General features: G+C 45.7%; 1 protein-coding gene across 13 annotated transcripts in view; it reads right to left on the minus strand.

The window, feature by feature from the left end:
• Positions 1-20,466, minus strand: part of CFH (complement factor H) — a 1,589,177-nt gene that overhangs the window by 1,409,908 nt on the left and 158,803 nt on the right. For all 13 annotated transcript variants that reach the window (XM_040407275.1, XM_040407278.1, XM_040407279.1 and 10 more), the window contains exons 9-10: positions 16,596-16,778; positions 263-439 (exon numbers count right to left, since the gene is read on the minus strand). In XM_040407275.1, the coding sequence (XP_040263209.1) occupies positions 263-439; positions 16,596-16,778 (360 nt within the window). The remainder of the gene's footprint in view (positions 1-262; positions 440-16,595; positions 16,779-20,466) is intronic.

A 20,466-nucleotide genomic window follows, 5' to 3' on the forward strand; every position in this document is an offset into this window, starting at 1 on the left:
AGTTTTTTCTAGCTTTAAAAAAATTAAATACCGGATCCGGTTTTTCAGATGATACCGAATATATATGATATTCAATGAATAAGTCTAACAGATCCGGATCTGGAAAAAAAAGATTTCATCTGTAGTGTAGGTCTGTTCAATTTATATTTGTCATTATACAGTATGTCATTTGTCATAAACTAAAGCATTTTCTATATCTTCTATATATTTAGTGGCTAGTCAAAGTTTCTTAGTTTTCAAATGTTAAACAAATGAGACTTACGTATACATTGAGGAGCTTCGTGCCATCTTCCCTCAAGACACTGAGATTTGCCAGAAAGATGTCTCCTTTCTGTCATATAACCTTTATTGCATTCATACTGCAGAAATTCTCCAATCTCATATTGATTTTTAATTTGGTTGAATTTCCCATTGTGAAGTCGGGGAGCCGTGCATGTTACTAGGGTCAAGAAGAAAAACAAAATTTGTAGAAAACACAAATAGCTAAAAATGAAGCAAAATTGTATCAAATGTCTTCATAGAATTAAAGCAGATAAAATACCAGAATTTATAACATTACTAAACATAAAAAATCTTAATCAAGGTTTCTATATTTTCTAAAAATAATAAAACAGTAACATGAATAAAATGAAAGCCTTAGCCTGTTCTAGGTGTCATTGTGACCTTATAGTATCCATCAGCTTTCAATTCAATCCCTACACGTCACAAACAGAAGTCATTATTAGACATATAGTCCTCCTTGCAATTTATACCTAGCATTACTAGGTATATTCAGTTCATGTCCACATAATGACTTTCATTTATGTACAGCATATACACAGAGAAGCAGGGGGTGGCACCGCGACCCGGCCCGGTGGGGGGGGAAAGGGGTCCGCTGTGCTCACATGGCCCGGCCCCGTTACATGAAGACTGGGGGCAATGGGGGACACTACTAGGGGCGGTGGGCGGCTCTACTGGGGTCTTTACTGGGGACAGTGGGGGACACCACTGGGGAAATTACTGGGGGCAGTGGGGGACTCTACTAGGGGCTGTGGGGGGAACTACTGGGGGAAGTGGGGGACACTACAGGGGACATTGCTGGGGCAGTGGGGGGCACTACTAAAGGGCAGTGGGGGGCACTACTAAAGGGCAGTGGGGGACACTACTAGGGACAGTGGGGGCACTACTAAAGGGCAGTGGGGGACACTACTGAGAGGCAGTGGGGGACACTACTGGGAGGCAGTGGGGGACACTACTGGGAGGCAGTGGGGGACACTACTGGGGAGCAGTGGGGGAAACTACTGGGGACACTACTGGGGGCAAATGGAAGTCATCTTCCCAGCAGGCAAAGTACAGATCTAAACCTCCCAAGGTAACTGGCCAAGTTATAAAGCTGTGATCTGTATTTACAGTAAAATGACATTGCTTAGGGCTTGTATTACACCTGGCGATTTATCGGCAGATGATTGCTAACGAACATTCTTATGAACGCTCATTAGCGATCATCTTGCAGTGTAATACTGTCGTTGAATGTAAATCTTTTGGCATATTGAAAAATTATAATTTGCAGCTGGCAGATCGTGGTGTCTAATCACGATCTGCTGCTGGCAAAAAACTATACAGCATGGGGATGAGTGTTGGCACAGTGATTACTCCTCCCCATGCTGCAGAGGAGATCACTGCATGTTATAGCAGCGGTCTCCTCCACTAGCGAGCAGTCGATTGCTGGGATGGAATACCTCCTTTCCAACAATCTTCTGCCACATCAGGCTGGGTAATATAACCTTTAAGCCTCTTGCACACAAACGTTTTTTTTTTCAGTTCTCTAAAAAATCCAGAAGGTACTCCGTATGCTTTCTGTTTCCGTATTTCCGTTTTTCCGTTCCGTTCAAAGATAGAGTCCTATTATTGTCTGCATAACGGACAAGGAGAGTACTGTTCTATCAGGGGCCAGCTGTTCCATTCCGCAAAAAACAGAATGCACACGGACGTCATCTGTATTTTCTGCAGATCCATTTTTTGCGGACCGCAAAATACTGAAAAAGCCATACAGTCGTGTGCAAGAGGCCTTACTCCGAGTCACACCCCTTGTATATTGGTTAAGACTAGACTACAGTTTCTTTAGGGATCTTTCACATGAGCGATACAAATTGTGTCAGGATCTGTTCAGACAAAAACTGATGGTTTTGCTTGAAAGTTCTATCAGTTTTGTCCACGATTGCGTTCAGTGTTTGCAATTTTTCTGTCCTGATTTTATCTGGATTGCATGCGTTTTTCATGTGTGTGGGAAAAAAAAAGCAGAATAGCAATAAACATCTCCTAGCAATCATCAGTGAAAAACACATTGCATCCAGATGCCATCCGTTTTTCACTCAAGCCCCATTCACTTCTATGGAGCCAGGGCTGCGTGAAAAACATAAGGTATAGAACATGCTGTGACTTTTCCTGAACACATAGATCATAAGTGAAGAACAACGCTAATGTACACACAGATACATTAAAATGAATGGGTCAGAAGTCTGAACGTGTGCAAGGCGTTCACTACATGTATCGCATCTGAATGAAAAACTCACTTGTGTAAAAGAGCCCTTATGATATGGAGCAATGCAATGTAGTAACTCAAGTAGCAGAAAGTGACCATATCGTGAGGAGAGTATGGATTCTGCAATCAAACCAGATGAGTCAGGAGTTTATACATATGTGACAGCCTCCCCAGCTGTTTCCTAGCTTTGATATTGACATGAGTTCTTTCTACTCTCCATAAATGTGTCCCTCTTGACTAAAAAATATTGTACCCTTTGTTGAAGAAATAAAGACATTTTGTAATTTGATGCTACAGTTACCATTGTTTCCCATATAATTTTCTGATTAATAACCAACAAAAGCTTCAGAGCAGCAAGTTTAGCCTCCTTGTAGATGTTTGTCTCCATGGGATTTAGTGACTTACCTTGCCCATTGCTATACGCCAATGATCTGCAGCCTCTGCTATGGTCTCAGTCCGCCCTGCTTCAGCTCTTGGCTCCTGCTACTTCTATTGCTGTGACTAGGGATCTAGTCTTGCGAGACTTCGGGTAATAACTTCATAAATTAATTTGTACTGTAAAAAAACATTTCCTGAACTCCGGTTCAGTTCAAAGGTACCACTTGGAACCAAAATGTTTTTTTACAGTACAAATTAATTTATGAAGTTATTACCCAAAGTCTCGCGAGACTTCACGAAGCTATAACTTTGGCTTATCGGAGCCAATACATTCTAATACTGTACAGAGCTCCTGCTCCGTACAGTATTAGAACAAAGTTTTATACAAATCGACTTTGGATTTTTCATCCGAAGTCGATTTGCTCGTCCCTAGCTGCGACCCACCACTCTGAATGTCAGTGAAGCCTGGCTGCAGTGAATGAAGAGCAATGTCTTGCGAGATCTCTGACCATAGTTCATTTGCAGACAATGACCAAGGTAAGTGAACAGAAAGCAAGAGGCTAGTATACTATGTTGGGCTTCTCAGCAATATGTATGCCTTGTCTGGGGGGGGGGGGGTAATCTTTCTCATTACGGAGAGCGCCTAGCATGTGTAGTATGTGTATGGAGTATTGTAGGCCAGGTAAAGCCCCTCTGGGTTTCTGGGAAAGATATTCAGACCAGCTTCCCTAGGCCTGTCTGAGGCCAGCAAATCTAAGATTTGCTAATTTTCATATATTTTTCCCAGAAACCCAAAGGAACATTGGCTGGCTTACGATGTTCCTCATGCATACTTGGCTCCATCCATAGAGCAAAATAGTACCCCAACCAAGGCCTCTCAGACAGCCAAGCAAGCTTTCTTTGCTCAGATCTGCTAAAGAATAGTTACCCAGAAAGAGACACCCAGTTTTCCTTTTAGAAAGTAGAGTAAAGTTGCTTGTATGTCTGTTTTCCAGGAAAGCATTATGTAGGAATGCAAGCACAGCAACAGATTAAAAACAATCTTAGTATGAAAAAGTACTAATTGAACAGCTTGAGGCTACCAACAAAAACTTAGGGGATAAATAAATATAAAACAGATACGCCAGCCTCACATCTTATTTGCATAACCACCCCGCCCTCCCCAGATATGAAGGGAGTCATCCATACCTCCCAACCGTCCCGGATCCGGCAGGACAGTCACGGATTGCAGTGGCTATCCCGCTGTCCCGATACGGGGGAGCTATGTCCCACTTTCTGGCATCTGTCTATGCTTCCATAGGAGGCAGAGACAGTTGCCTGTGTATTATGATGAAGCAGAGAGTCAGCATCCCCTCCCTGCTCCATCATTCCTCCCCGGCAGTCAGTCTGCTCCACCTCCTCCACAGACCAGAGCAGCCGATGTCCTGCTGCTAGGAACAAGTTAAGTATGTAGTGTTTATTTTTTAATGGGGGCACAGCTGGGCATATTGCTGGGCACATATAACTGGACATATTACTGGGGGCTCAGCTGGACATATTTCTGGGGGCACATAACAGGGCATATTACTGTGGGATCAGTTGGGCATAATTCCATGAGGGGGCACATAATGGTGCATATTACTGGGGGCACAGCTGAGCATATTACTGGGGGCACATAACAGGGCATATTAATGGGGGCACATAACAGGGCATATTACTGTAGGAACAGCCGGGCATAATTCCGTGAGGGGGCATATAAATGGGCATATTACTGGGGGCACAGCTGGGCATAATTTTGTGAGGGGGAAAAATGTGGGCATAAATACTGTTAGGTGGCATGAAGGGGAAATAAATACTATGTGGGGGCATTAAGTGGACTGGTTGGGATTAGGTGCATAGTTATGTTTTGGGTGGAGTTAGAGGTATGACCTAGTGCACAATGTGCTCATGCCGCTCTACAGAGCACTAGTGAGACCTCATTTGGAGTATTATGCGCAGCACTGGAGACCATATCTCCAGAAGGATATTGATACTTTGGAGAGAGTTCAGAGAAGAGCTACTAAACTAGTACATGGATTGCAGGATAAAACTTACTAGGAAAGATTAAAGGACCTTAACATGTATAGCTTGGAAGAAAGACGAGACAGAGGGGATAGGATAGAAACTGCTAAATACATAAAGGGAATCAACAAGGTAAAAGAGGAGATAATATATAAAATAAGAAAAACTGCTACAAAAGGACATCGTTTTAAATTAGAGGGGCAAAGGTTTAAAAGTAATATCAGGAAGTATTACTTTACTGAGAGAGTAGTGGATGCATGGAATAGCCTTCCTGCAGAAGTGGTAGCTGCAAATACAGTGAAGGAGTTTAAGCATGCATGGGATAGGCATAAGGCCACCCTTCATATAAGATAGGGCCAGGGGCTATTCATAGTATTCAGTAAATTGGGCAGACTAGATGGGCCAAATGGTTCTTCTTATCTGCCGACACATTCTATGTGTCCTTCTTTGTTCAGTTAGAAAGTTGGGAGGTACAGTATGGTCATCAATGTATCTTCCATACCAGTGATTCCAATCAAGATTGGTGTTATGGGTGTAACAAAGTTGTTAACTTCACTCACCATCACATCAACAAATCCATAAGAGAGGGGGGATATTTCAATTCCATGGAAAGTTAATTTTCAAAGGAAAATAAATTTGTGCCAAAATTAATGTGGCCTACAAAATGAACTCCTGTAAATCACGAGAACTCTCATTGTGGTTTGGTAAGTACAGTACAGACCAAAAGTTTGGACACACCTTCTTATTCAAAGAGTTTTCTTTATTTTCATGACTATGAAAATTGTAGATTCACACTGAAGGCATCAAAACTATGAATTAACACATGTGGAATTATATACATAACAAACAAGTGTGAAACAACTGAAAATATGTAATATTCTAGGTTCTTCAAAGTAGCCACCTTTTGCTTTGATTACTGCTTTGCACACTCTTGGCATTCTCTGAGCTTCAAGAGGTAGTCCCCTGAAATGGTTTTCACTTCACAGGTGTGCCCTGTCAGGTTTCATAAGTGGGATTTCTTGCCTTATAAATGGGGTTGGGACCATCAGTTGCATTGAGGAGAAGTCTGGTGGATACACAGCTGATAGTCCTACTGAATAGACTGTTAGAATTTGTATTATGGCAAGAAAAAAGCAGCTAAGTAAAGAAAAACGAGTGGCCATCATTACTTTAAGAAATAAAGGTCAGTCAGTCAGCCGAAAAATTGGGAAAACTTTGAAAGTAAGGGCTATTTGACCATGAAGGAGAGTGATGGGGTGCTGCGCCAGATGACCTGGCCTCCACAGTCACCGGACCTGAACCCAATCGAGATGGTTTGGGGTGAGCTGGACCGCAGAGTGAAGGCAAAAGGGCCAACAAGTGCTAAGCATCTCTGGGAACTCCTTCAAGACTGTTGGAAGACCATTTCAGGGGACTACCTCTTGAAGCTCATCAAGAGAATGCCAAGAGTGTGCAAAGCAGTAATCAAAGCAAAAGGTGGCTACTTTGAAGAACCTAGAATATGACATATTTTCAGTTGTTTCACACTTGTTTATTATGTATATAATTCCACATGTGTTAATTCATAGTTTTGATGCCTTAATAGTCATGAAAATAAAGAAAACTCTTTGAATGAGAAGCTGTGTCCAAACTTTTGGTCTGTACTGTATCTGTAATGTTAAGTGTGAGTCTGATCTGGACCTTGACCTGGCTACTGGATACTGCTTCTGTCTCATCCCTTCGATTTATCAGCCTGGTACCTGTTTCTCTACTCCTGGTTTTGACTCCTGTCTTGTCCTCTGATTATGTTTTAAACTTATCCTCTGGCAAGTAACATCCTGACACCTTTTGTGGAGTGACCCTTGACTACATTATTGCCTGTGTTACAGCTCCATCAATACTTCTGAAACCAATTGCTGACTTTTCTGGGTATTACAACCAAAGCCCATAATACTTTGTATTGGTTCAGTTTCACATCTCAGGTGAGAAACGTTACAGGATCAGAAATGTCTCTGGCTACTGAAGTGCTTCTGTGTTAGGACACACAATAGGAGATCTGTCTTTGGCAGAGGATTAAACTCCAAGTCCAGTGTCAAAACTACTTTTCTGTCATCTAATAACAATAAAATGATTTTCTATGCTCACAAGTAGTTAAGGTTGCATGCAGCCTGTATTTGTGGGCGGGGCCAGGTCACTCCTCTTAAACCCCCACCCCTGGGTTCTCTTTGCCACGCACGCTGCATTCGTACATTTCCCGGCAGCTCACGTCACTTCCGGTACGCACGCTGGTCAGGTAAGTGGTGACGCATGCCACTCCATGCGAACGATCGCTCCTACCCCAGTTTTCCCCGCGTACGACTCACCCGACCCGCTCCGGTGCCTGTTTCATCTGAGCGCCCTCATTCCCGGTCGGTCCGTTGCTACTCCACGGCGCGTCCCTCATCTCGCGAGAGGACGTGCGCATGCTTGCCGGCCCCGCTCCGGAGCCCGGCGGCTGACACCACGCGCCCTCCTCCACTTGGGGGGGGGGGGCCCTACGCCACACCGCGCCGCACCTCATGCTCAGGACTCAGTGTTTTTTCCCCCCCAGCGTGACATCTCCATGTTCCGCTCTGGCCGGGGGGAAGGTCAGTACTGCTCCTGCATGTCATTTGTGACATGGTTTAAGCTAAGCGCTAACTATGCAACAGACTAGGTTTAAACGTTACATACAGTCTGTGCATAGGGTAGTCACCAGCACACCATATGTAGGTCATCCGCAATGTTTGGCCTGTTGTTTTCATATATAAAAAAAAAAAAAAAAAAAAAAATTTTTTTTTTTTTTAAGGGAATGTTCAGGTATCCTCGGGTCTTTCTGCTTTCACTAAGATACTGTCCAACAGGTTCGGAAGGCCGTCTCCGTTCCTGCCTGCCGTTCATTCTGGCGCTAGCCTGTGGCATGACCATCCTGTGTTAGCGCAGCTGGTGCTGGGCCATACGACACTCTGCAACTTACCTGGCCTGCTTGTTAAACTACTTTAGTTTGCCGTGTCCAGTAAGCCCTGGTTGCTCGTGAGTGTATGCTTTACATTTGTGTCCTTCTCTGGTTCCTTTAGAGTCGTGGTTTTGCCGCTTCGTGTTCTTGACCTCCTGACGTCTCAGGATTAGGTATTGGGATGGGTTCTTACGCCTATTGCTAATAAAAAAAAACATCTTTTTCCTTCTGAGGGTCCCTGCCAGTCAGTCGAGTGGATTTCTTGGGCCTGAGGGTCTTTCAGGTAGGTGTAGTGCTGCACGTCACTTATTACGCAGTTCACTCGCTAGCACTATGGTTCCCTCACCTGAGGCGTTCAGGTGAGGTTTTTCTGTCCATCCTGCCTGAAGCGTTCAGGTATCTTCCCTGTCCATCTGTGCCTGAAACGTTCAGGTATCTTCCCTGTCCATCTGTGCCTGAAACGTTCATGTATCTTCCCTGTCCATCTGTGCCTGAAGCGTTCAGGTATCTTCCCTGTCCATCTGTGCCTGAAGCGTTCAGGTATCTTCCCTGTCCATCTGTGCCTGAAGCGTTCAGGTATCTTCCCTGTCCATCTGTGCCTGAAGCGTTCAGGTGTCTTCCCTGTCCATCTGTGCCTGAAACGTTCAGGTGTCTTCCCTGTCAATCTTTGCCTGAAGCGTTCAGGTATCTTCCCTGTCCATCTGTGCCTGAAGCGTTCAGGTATCTTCCCTGTTCATTTTTTCCTGAAGCGTTCAGGTGTCTTCCCTGTCCATCTTGCCTGAAGCGTTCGGGTTTCTTCCCTGTACATCTTGCCTGAGGCGTTCAGGTCTCGTCCCTGTCCTTGCAGCCTGAAGCGTTCTGGTACACGACTCACCTCCCCAAACCTGAAGCGTTCAGGTCTAAACCTTTCCACTCGGCCTGGAACGTCCAGGTCTCCTTCTTGCTGCAGTAATCATGTCTCCTCCTCCTGGTACCTTGGACACCCTACGGCATTTTACTTTCCTTCTTAGCTGTGTGTTAGCTTGGCTCTCGGGAGCCTCTTCTGGGTTCCTGCCTCACCCATCCATCGTCACTCTGTTTTTCATGTCAAACCTGCATGTCGGTGCGTCCGTCCTTTCGTCCATCTTCGTCACAACTGGTTGTTATATTCGGTCCCACATTACTCACTCACGTCGGCTCCTGACTTTTCCAGTCTCCAGGGCGAGTCGGGTCTCATCCGTCAAGCCGCAAGCGGTAAGGCAAGGGTGTCGAGTCTACAGACACAGGTACGTTCCCAATTACGTTTTCTCGTGAGCTTAGTAAATTCGGAACACAGTCCTCGTGTCTTCTCCAGCTGCCATATTTTGTTTTTAAATTTCAGGTCCTACGTAAGGTCTTCAAGGTCTTCCGAACCATGTCTCAGGTGTCAGACGTGGACGACACTTTCTCCCTTCCGGGTACCTCGGTCTCTGGTCACGGCGGCCCAGAGGGATGGACCGTGCCAAAGCTTGTCACTGAATTTCACAGAAGGGGCATCAGGCATCCAGCATCGGCACGAAAAGCCGAACTATACAGGCTGTTGATGTCAGAACCTGGTCCGTTAGAAGGGGAAGATTCGTCCCCATCCATTCGGCAATCTCTGGTGCAGTTACAGGCCTCCATGGATTCCCTCACCTCTTCCGTGGCTGATATCAGGACCAGGGTGGTGGACTTGGAATCCAAAACATTGTCGACATCCCAGGCGGTGGTCCCTCTCTCCGACCCTTCTGCATTTCAGCTTCCAGCTCCAGGTACGGCCCCAGCAGTTCCAGTGGTAGCACCAGCCCACTTCGTGCCGGACAACATCAGGAAAGACATCTTGGCAGGAAAGGATGTGAACCTGGCTTCAATTCTGATAGCATCCCATGATACCACGGACAATAAGACCTTTGATTGCGGGGAAATCTCGGTTGTCCTTAAGGCCAAGGATGCCCGTCTCAACCGTAAGCTCTCCAGAGTTCGTTTTGGCCTTCAGCCTGTATAGAGACGTGGTCTGCTCCGCCTTCCCGTCCCGGAGGGAGGAGCTGGATACGTATCTATACAGAGTCACTGATCTTGGGCACAAGTACGGCGGCACGGCTTTTTATGATTACCACCGCTCCTTCTCAGCTAAAGCCGCCGCCGCACTAACTCAATTTCAGTTTTCTGTTAACTGGGCCACTCTGGACATGGAATTATTCTGCCGGCATTTTGCCGGTCTCCGGGCCCCTTCCTGTTCGACTTGCCAGTCGATCTTCCATTCTTCGGAGTGGTGTCCCCAAGCAGCCACGGCTCAACCAGATAGGGCCACCCCCGGCCCCTCCGGTGTTTCTCGCAGCCCCTCCTCCATGGACAAGTTAGGTAGGCCCATTGTCTATCTTGGCAACAGCCAAGTTTGTAATAATTTTAACTTTGGCACTTGTCTCTTCAGTGGCTGCAGGGCCCTGCACATCTGCACCATTTGCTTCAGGGCTCACCCCAGGTCCACTTGTCCAAAGCGGTTTTCCAAACAGCTATGACTAGCCGACTGCAATATCGATCTTTTGGCTTTCTTGTTGCGGGATCATCCGGCTCCGGGATTTGTGGACTCCTTGATTTCCGGCCTCTGCTTCGGCTTTGACACTGGGATGGTGGCGCTCCCCCACGCCAACTGGGTGTGCGACAATCTCCAGTCGGCCAGGTCGGATCCCGCCGCTGTTCAGGAGCTCCTGAACGCGAAGGTTGAGAAGGGGTTCCTTCTGGGCCCATTCAACCTGATTCCTTTTTCTCGGTGGCGGATCAGCCCCATAGGAGTTGTATCAAAGAAAGATACCAATAAAAAACGCTTGATATACGACCTCTCAGCCCCTCATGATTCAGTCATCCCCAGCATCAATTCATTAATTCCATCTGAAGAGTTTGTCATGAGGTATGCGTCCATTGACGAGGCCATTGCTCTCATCCTCAGGGCTGGGAAAGGCACCTGGTTGTCTAAAACCGACATTGCAGACGCATTCAAACTACTTCCAATCGCTCCACATTTATGGCAATTCTATGGCATTCAATGGGAGAACAGGTTTTATTTTGCTAATCAGTTGACCTTCGGCTCTAAGAGCAGCCCGTGGTTGTTCGACCAATTGGCTCAGGCTTTACACTGGATTCTGATCCAACACGGCAGTACTCCAGCGGTCATCCACTACCTGGACGACTTTCTCCTCATTGAGCAACCACAATGTCAACCGTCAGGGCTTCACTCCCTCCTGGAGCTCTTTTCCTCCTTACGCATTCCCATTTCGCAGGGCAAGACCTCTGGTCCTCACACCTCCATCACCTTCCTGGGCATTATCCTGGATTCCGACAGGATGGAAGCCAGGCTACCAGAGGTCAAGTTGGCACAAATCCGCGAAGCCGTTTCCGGGGCTCTAGCATCTTCCCAGTTGACCAAAGTAGAATTGCAGTCCATTCTGGGTAGATTAAATTTCGCCTTAACGGTGATGCCCCAGGGTAGGGCCTTCATTTCACGTCTGCTCTCGCTCCTCCCAGCAGCCCCAGAACCCGACAGCATTGTCCGCTTAGACAGGGCAGCCATGGCAGACTTGCGTATGTGGAACAACTTCCTTTCAGCATGGAACGGGGTTAGCCTGTTCGTCCCTTCCTGGACTCAATCTTCAGCTAGGGTGTTTTCTGATGCCGCAGCTTCCCGGGGGTCCGCAGCAATATGCGGGTCCCACTGGTTGGCGGGTCCTTGGCTGCCTCAGATCAGTACTGATCCTCAGGCACTTAGTTCTTCTCCATTTCTGGAATTTTATCCCGTCGTGGCAGCTGCCACAGTCTGAGGTCACCTTTGGGCCAATTCCAGTGTTATGTTTATTTCAGACAGTCAAGACTTGGTGGACATCCTCACCAAGGGTCGGGCTAAGTCGGCAAAAATCATGTCCCTCCTGCGTAAACTGGTCTGGCTGTCTATGATTAACAATTTCCATTTTTCATGCTCCCATATTTCAGGTGTTAGCAACACTGCGGCCGATGCCTTATCTCGGTTCAATTTTCACACGTTTTTTCAGGAATGTCCAGAAGCCGACCAGACCGGGGCACGAATTCCCAGTTTCAGCAGCCTAATGTTGGACTAAGGTCACTGCTTACTACGGCCAAGGACTTCATGCACCGATCCCTCTCTATCAACACAGCTCGCAATTACCACACCGGTTGGAAGCTTTTTTCAAAATTCTCCATGGATCATCCCCAACGGGATACAGCTTTCACACCTTAAATCATGGCCTTTATGGCCTATTGTCATGTCAACCTTAATTTAGCACCCAGCACCATCCGTTTATACCTCGCCGGGGTGCAGCATTTCTTGGTGTTGCAAGATCCAGAGCATCGCTCTGCGTTCACGTCTCAGGCTGTCAAAGCCACTCTCAGGGGCATGGAAAAGAGCAGTAGGGATACGACCCCTTCCCGTCGGCCGGGCTCCGGCGAACTATTTAGGCAGCTTTCTGCAATCCTAGATGGAAATCCTTTTGGCCCTTCCATTAGTCTGGTTATCAAGGCCGCAATGTATTTGAGCTTCTACGGCTTCCTGCGCCCTGGAGAGTTCTCTGTCACTTCCCCAAGGGCGACCTTCCTGAAGAGGGAACAACTATCCTGGAACCTGGATCACTTTGTCTTAAGCCTTCCTTCCACAAAGACGTCTCAGACCGGCCCTCCTATACAGATTCGCTTCTTTGAGTCAAGAAACGAATGGTGTCCGGTTCTCGTATTCCGACACTTCCTAAACACCATACTTCCTCCGGACCCTGAATCACCGTTACTTCCGTTCCAAGGGAAGCCTCTATCCACACGGCAATTCGTATGCCACATCAGGTCCCTGGTCGCAGGGTTGGGGGTGGACCCCAAAACGATAACCGGGCATTCATTCCGCATCAGAGCGGCATCTGCAGCCTCCAAACACAGGACACCTCCGCACGTCATACGTCACATGGGTAGGTGGAGATCTGCCTGTTTTGCCCGGTACATTCCGGATCCGCAATCAGAAACCCGTGAAGTCTTCCGTGCATTGGTTTTGTAATGTATATTAAATGTCATTGCTTTTCCCTACTCAGTGTCTTTTGTCCTCTTTTAGGCCTACCCATGTAACGTGGCTCCAGGCACACATCAGCCACTGTTAGGGTCCCTTCCTTCTATCATACGGACCGTAGCCACGAACACAAGTAGTTAAGGCTGCATGCAGCCTGTATTTGTGGGTGGGGCCAGGTCACTCCTCTTAAACCCCCACTCCTGTACATCCCACACTTGTCCCCCCCTTTTTTCTTTCCTGTCCCCTTTTCACTCTACCTAGGGTTGGCCCTCTTTTAGGCCTACCCACGTAACGTGGCTCCAGGCACACATCAGCCACTGTTAGGGTCCCTTCCTTCTATCATACGGACCGTAGCCACGAACACAACTTCAGAATAACCCTTTTCAAGTAACCTATGAAGGGCTAACTAAGGAGGTACTGATATTTAACTGTTCTCTATGACAAGGGAGGACATCTTAACGAGAATGTACAGACCCCCCCAGATCAATTTGCTTGGGGGACACATGGGGGCGTTGACACCCCCCTTTTTTCCATTATATATTAGGTTAGTTCTTGTTCCTTCCCCCCTCCCCCACACTTTTCCCTGTCCTGTTTTCCCACCTTATTTTTCTGGTAAAATTACCTCAGTCAAGGTGAAGATGTAGTTTAATCTGGTTGGAACTGGTTCCTGTTTCTTCAGATGAAGATATGCGGCGGCTTAAGCTATGCTCCTGATTGGTTGCTGCCCGTTGCTGGGGTAGATTTCCAGCGCTGTGATTTGTTCTCACCCCCACTTTGGGAAATTTCTCCCCTTTATATTCCCAGGTTCGGCGCTACTTCAGGGCAGTCAACAAAGATTTGGACAGCGCTGGACCAGGATGGAGGATCTGCTGAGTCAGCTCATAGAGAAAGCGGAGTCTGCCGGCGGTGAAGACTGGCTGAAGACCTGCTGAGGATGCCGCTGTTGCTTAAGCCGCCACCATCGCCGCTGAGAACGCCGCCGCCGAGGAAGAGAGGGGGCCAGAAGATAGGAGAAGAGCCATGCCGGAGCTGCGCACGAAGGAGCCTGTGGGTATCTAGTGCCAGGAGGAGGAGTTGTCGGCGCTCCCTCGCAAAAGAGCTCGAAAAGCTAGGAGCGCTTATACTCCTCCCCCGGAGGCGGGGCACCGACGCTGCAACAGAGAAGATGGTGTGGCTTCATGCTGGAGCCTGAGGTCCTCCAGGAGCAGCGAGAGCAGAGGACAGAGCGGCGGAGCGCTCTGTACAGCAGTGGCCAGCACCAGCAGGGGGCATCGTCATCAAAAAGCTGCCAGAGTGGATTTAAATGCACAGCTCAGTGATCTTCAAGGAGCTCAGCAAGAAGTTTGGGGGCTGCCTGTTGAGAGGCTCCCACCCCCTGTGGTTGAGCTGTCTCCAGGCCCCCTGGGTATACCACCACACCAGTCAGCTGCAGCCTCTGGTCCAGTCCATAAGGGACAGCCTGTGGGTGAGAATATCAATGTTTTGTCTGCATCTGATTCAGCTTTATTAGCTGGTTTGGTTAAGCTGCTAGTGGAGGCCACTGGCAGGTGAGGGGTTAATTCAGCTTCAGATGTTTGGAGCTTTAATTCGGTTCAAGTGGTTAAGCCGCCTAGTGTTGACAGTGGCTGTGTTTTACCTAATATTGAAAATTTTCCTAATATTGAAAAAGGTGCTGGTGTTAAAAAAGACTTGTTATAAAGAAGCTTTGGCTTGTGAGGTATCATCTCTGGGATTTCATTTGAGCAGTAACATCAAAGAACGTATTTGGCGGATGGAATATGTGGAGTTAATAGCGTTATTGCCATCTGCCAAAGAACATGTAGTTAGCCATTTATACTTGTTACATAAAGAAATATTTTTTTTTAGCAATTACTCAATGTGGATTTAAAGCTCTCCCATGTATCCTCAGAATTATTATGTGACAGTAACTGCTCCCAGTCTATGCCCTGAAATGCTGCCCTCAATCCAGGGAAATTAGCCTTTTTTTGAAAATTCTGTGTTTTTGCTCTGCCTGACAGAGTTTGCTTCTTATAGTTTAGGGGGGATATAATTATATTGTACTCACTATTACCTAGTATTTCTCGAACAGTGACATTTCCAACAAGCTCTGCATCATTAGAAATTACCAGATCCAACAGAGCATTACCCCTAGTGGGAGCTTTTACAAACTGAACTGTAGGATGTACAACCCTGTGGGGTTGTTTTAAAAAGCAAATAACATTTTGGGCCTGTAAGTGGCAAGTGATTATATGGAAAACTACCGAAAATATTTAATTACTATATAATTATTGTGTGCTGCAAACACTCAAACGGAGTGAACTTTTGTATACTGGAGTACCCCGTTAATGTCAGTCGACGGTCCATCAGGCACTCCTTATCAAGTACTGGTTATCAGTTGCCACTTTATAAATGTTCTGAATTGGATATAGTATATAATGTTATTTATAATGTTATTTATACTGCCAGTTTTTAAAATTTGATATAACCTCTTAGTGCTCTACAGCATATCCCTCATCTTCTGGACATTGTCACTGAACTGGCAAGGGGTTAAAAGGGTTCTCCTGGATTTTCATGTTCATGGCCTATCCTTAGGATAGGTCATCAATATTCTATTGGTGGGGTACGAATCCCGACTCCCCGCTGAACAGCTGTTTGAGGAAGCTATGGTGATCTGTGAGCACCGCGCCCGTCTCACAGTTTTCCAAGCACAGCATTGTCCATTGGATAGTGGCTATGCTTGGTATGACAGCCCAGCCCTATTTATTTGAATGGGACTGAGCTGCGCCGAGGTCATGTGACGGATGAATGTTACATCACTGGCCTAGGAAGAGACCTGAGAGCTTATGGAGTGCCACAGACTCTTTATATAGCTGATTGGTGGGGGTGCTGGGAGGATGGGAATAGACCATCAGTATAAAAATGCTCAGAACCCTTTTAATAGTAGAATGCTGTGGCTTTTTCCACTGAAACAAAGATGTTACATATTTATTTGGAATAGTTGGTGGTAAGAGTACAGCACGAAATGTGCAATTACTCTACTGTCATGATTTGAGCAACTACTCCAAACTGAGTATCCCCCAGAGATTGTGCTGTGGGCGGCCAATAGGGATGTCTGTCACCCCTTAGGTTCTGCTGTAGAACATAGCATCTTAGGGGTTAAACCCAGTGCCCCAGTTCTTGTGGTCATCATTTAGCCACAACTCATTAACCCACACAATCAGAATGATGTACATGTGTGGCATCCTGCGACAAGTATACCCTACAGATACAAGTATACCCTTTGCGTATACCTGTTTTAGTTTATATCCAATATAGTATATGGGCTGTCTACCATACACTGGCAAAATCATCAGCAAACTGGAAGATGTTCTGTAAAGAAGTATTCCCAGTGGCGGATTAGAAAGATACATGAAAATTGTAATGAAGAGAATCTTCTTACCAGTGACGGAGTATCCATTCATCAGTTTGTACATACCTTCTGATCAACTGTCAAACACGTAAGTCAATTATAACATTTGTTTTAATAAAAATTAATTTTTACATGAAATGTATATTTTCCTTCGGTCAAATAATTTTATCATATTACCTTTGGCTTTTCCTGAGACCTGTTAATGAATGCCCTGATATGTATGACATATGACTGAACTTACCAGAACATTTGGCTGGAGTAAATTTTCCATTAGGAAGACATGTTCTTTCTCCATAGTTCTTTCCATCTGGTGTTTGATAATTATTTGTGCACCTGAACTGCACTTTATGTCCTTCCACGTAAACTGACTTCAGATCTATAAGTTGTGCATTTTCAAAATAAGCATCTCTATATGAACATTCTCCTAAAACACAAAAGCATTGCGTATTAGTTTTGTTTCATTTCAGGTCTGTAGCATTTCATCCACACCTAGAGTACTTTCACACTTCAGATTTGTAGTATAAACGTTTGCTACTGTCCCATTAATTTGAATATGTGTAACAGAAATTCATGCATATGCTGCTGAATCAATCCCATATATAATATACACATAAAAACATCAATATCTGCAATACAGGCATCAAATAACGTATATACGCCCAACAAACATGTCTGTCCTTCTCGCCATCTTGATGAACATAGGTGGTCATTTATAATTTGAGATTATTTTCATGTTACTTTTAAGTCTGGTTTTGTTTTGTGTGGTTGCACCAGATTTATGAAATGGTGCACAACAATAATATATTTGGAGTGAGTTTAATGTGGTTTACATCTATAAGTGTAAAAGTATACCAGGGGGTTGCCTGGCCTTGGTTCGGACTTTTTTTTTGCCACTTTTGCAATAATCCAGGTCTAATCTCATTTTTAGCTCTTACACAACTGTGAAAAGTGGTGAGGATCACAAAATTCAGCAAAAGTGTCACAGTTGCCATGAAAATGTCACAGTTGCCATGACTTGTGACTTTTTTGCACCATAAAACGGACATATCTGCTTTCATAAATGACGCCCATAGTGTTAAAGGCCTCCTTCACATATAGTGATGAGCGGCAGGGGCAATATTCAAATTCGCGATATTTTGTGAATATTTGGTAGAATATTCGTCATATTTGTAAAAATCGATGAGAAAACCCAGCTCTTTTAAACAGCAGGAAACACTTTATTTATTATGCGGTAAAAACTTTCCAATCCTCATACGCAAGAGACAATCTACGCGTTTCGGACCCTCATGTTTTGGTCCTTAATCATGACATGAATGGCATATATCAAGCAGCTACTTATATACTCCTCCCACACTAATCCATAGTGGTTAAGATGTCAGATGATCAGAAACTGCTTGATAAAATCAGAACACATAATATTCTTTTAAAAACTTTCACAATCTAATAAAATCAAGTAAAAAAAGTCTAACAGTGGAGGGGGCGGAGCTAGCGCCTGACTGTGATGGCAGCATAGTCGTGTGCGCTCCGTACTAGATTCCTCACAGCACCAGCAAACTTAAGCTTATTACCGGAGAAATGGTCAAAATAGGTCAGTCTAGACTGAGTCCTCTAGCTCCAACAGAGCGGCTAATGCGGGAGGCAAAATGGACAAATTTATCCGGAAAGCAGCTGCCACTGTCGCTGCACGGGAACCTAAGATGGCGCCGACTCCCGCGCCTAAAGCCTGTGAGCGCTCCACTGACCTCTCGGAAGGAGAATCGGATAACGAGGAAACCCTCAGCAAGTCGGCGCTTCTGATCACTCGCCGATTCCTGAAACAAACACTCAGCAGGGCCATGGAGCCGATCCTGAGCGAACTCTCTGCACTTCGCCATGACATGCTGCATGTGGGCGACAGAGTGGTCTCACTAGAGACGCACCAAGCTGCTATTATTGCCCATCAAAACTCTACTGCATCCTCCTTGCAGAAATGCCACACTCATCTTAATGACCTCCAGAGTGCATTGGAGGATCAAGAGAACCGAGGACGCAGAAACAACCTCAGGTTCAGAGGGATACCAGAATCAATCCAAGCTATGGAAATACCAGCCACAGTACAAGCACTTTGCAAATCACTACTGGGCCCAGATCGGCAAGTTGATATCATCATTGAACGCTCTGAACCACCTAGAGATATAATATGCCGATTCCTTAACTTCCAGGATAAAGCGGCAATACTGGAAGCTGCCAGGAACCAGGAAAATATAACTTGCGAAGATTCACCAGTCTCGGTTTTCCAGGACTTAGCTCCTTCTACACTTAGAAAACGGAGATCCCTAAAGCCCCTGACCGACTGGCTTCGGTCGAACAAGATCTTATACCGGTGGACATTCCCATTCGGACTTACCTTTTCCCATGCAGGTCGTCGACTCTCTATCTCTACATATTCTGACCTGGCTGGCGTGTTCGCCCACCTGAAAATCCTGCCAATGGAGATGGAGAACTGGGAGCTCTATCAAGATATCCTGGAACTTCCAGACCTACCTGTAATCGTTCCATTCGAACAGCAACGCACCCCAAAATCACAGAAAACTAAACAAAGGAACATTCAATTTACACCATAGGGCTTGAATCGGATTCGTCCTTCACCACCATGCTTGTCATGAAGTTATAAGAGTTGGCCTACCTCTAAACTGACTTCCTCAACCCTAATCCTTCATTCTCTTCTCTTACCCCTTATCCTTTCTTTCAAGTTCACCCCTATGTCCGTTCCTTATATAAGTCTGACAGGCTCGTTCTTCTATGGCTTATATGACCCTCTCCTTTTTATGACAGCCTCTTCACTGAGGCCTATGCTGGTTCTGTGGGGATCGTAACTGGGTTGATTAACCATTTCCCCCCTTACGACCCTCATCATACTCAATGTTTTGACCCTATTTGGCGGGTCCACTTTGATATATGTTCACACTAGTGTTTCATACGCTTTTGTTTTTGTTATGTTCAAGGTACATAATCCTCATGCACTCAAGAAGCGAAGTAATCCGGGGATTCCTCTGTTGTCCAATCCGATCTGCCTGAAAGACCAGAATCCACATGGACGAGATGTGTCTCCGTGGGAGGGGGACGCGTCCCAGCTAAGTAATCATCCTTGTAGTAGTCAACATGGCTGACCTATCATTTGCGTCTTACAATGTGAGAGGCTTCAATTCTCCTTCTAAAAGGAGTCAGACTTTTACATTGTTGCGCAAGTCAGGGGCCAGTGTCCTTCTCCTACAGGAGACACATTTCAAATTCAACCATTACCCCAATCTATCCTTTGCTCATTTTTCCCAGTGGTTTCACTGTGGAGGTAATTCATCTGCGTCCGGAGGAGTGAGCATTGGATTTCAGAGGAATGTCCCGTTCAAGTTTATCTCACAAATGTTGGATGTTGAGGGGAGATACATTATGATCAAAGGTAGTATAGGCCCTCAAATATATACTATTATAAACCTCCATGCACCTAACACTGGTCAGTCCGGGTGGTTCTCTGCAATCTTCCCAATTATTGAGGGGTTTGCAGAGGGCTTAGTGGTACTGGGTGGGGATTTAAACTCAACATTAAACCCACAAATCGACTCATCTACCCTGAGATCTGCTCTATCTTACAATGCTCTACGCAAAATAAGGGAGGGCCTATGGAATCTACACCTTATTGATGTATGGCGCACGTTCCACCCTAACCTAAAGGATTATAGTTTCTATTCCCATGTCCACGGGTCCTATCAGAGATTGGATTACCTATTTATATCCAAGTCACACCTACAACTATGCCAAGAAGCATCAATAGGTTCTATTCATCTATATGACCATGCCCCTATTTTCCTGAAGGTCTCTGCTCCAGTTCCAACCACAAACAAATTTAGATGGTGGCTTAATGAATCTCTGTTGGGGGACAAAACTTCCAGCGAAAAAATATCAGGAATGTTAAAAGAATACTTTACACTCAACACAAACCCAGAAACATCGGACATTTCTTTATGGGACGCCCATAAACCATTTATTAGAGGACACTTTATTAGCCTAGGTTAAAAAAGAAAGGGGTAAAAAATTAGATGCCTTATGTCAAAAAATTAAAACACTAGAATCCCTAC

The sequence above is a fragment of the Bufo bufo genome, chromosome 9 (assembly GCF_905171765.1).
Source record: "Bufo bufo chromosome 9, aBufBuf1.1, whole genome shotgun sequence".
Classification (NCBI taxonomy): domain Eukaryota; kingdom Metazoa; phylum Chordata; class Amphibia; order Anura; family Bufonidae; genus Bufo; species Bufo bufo.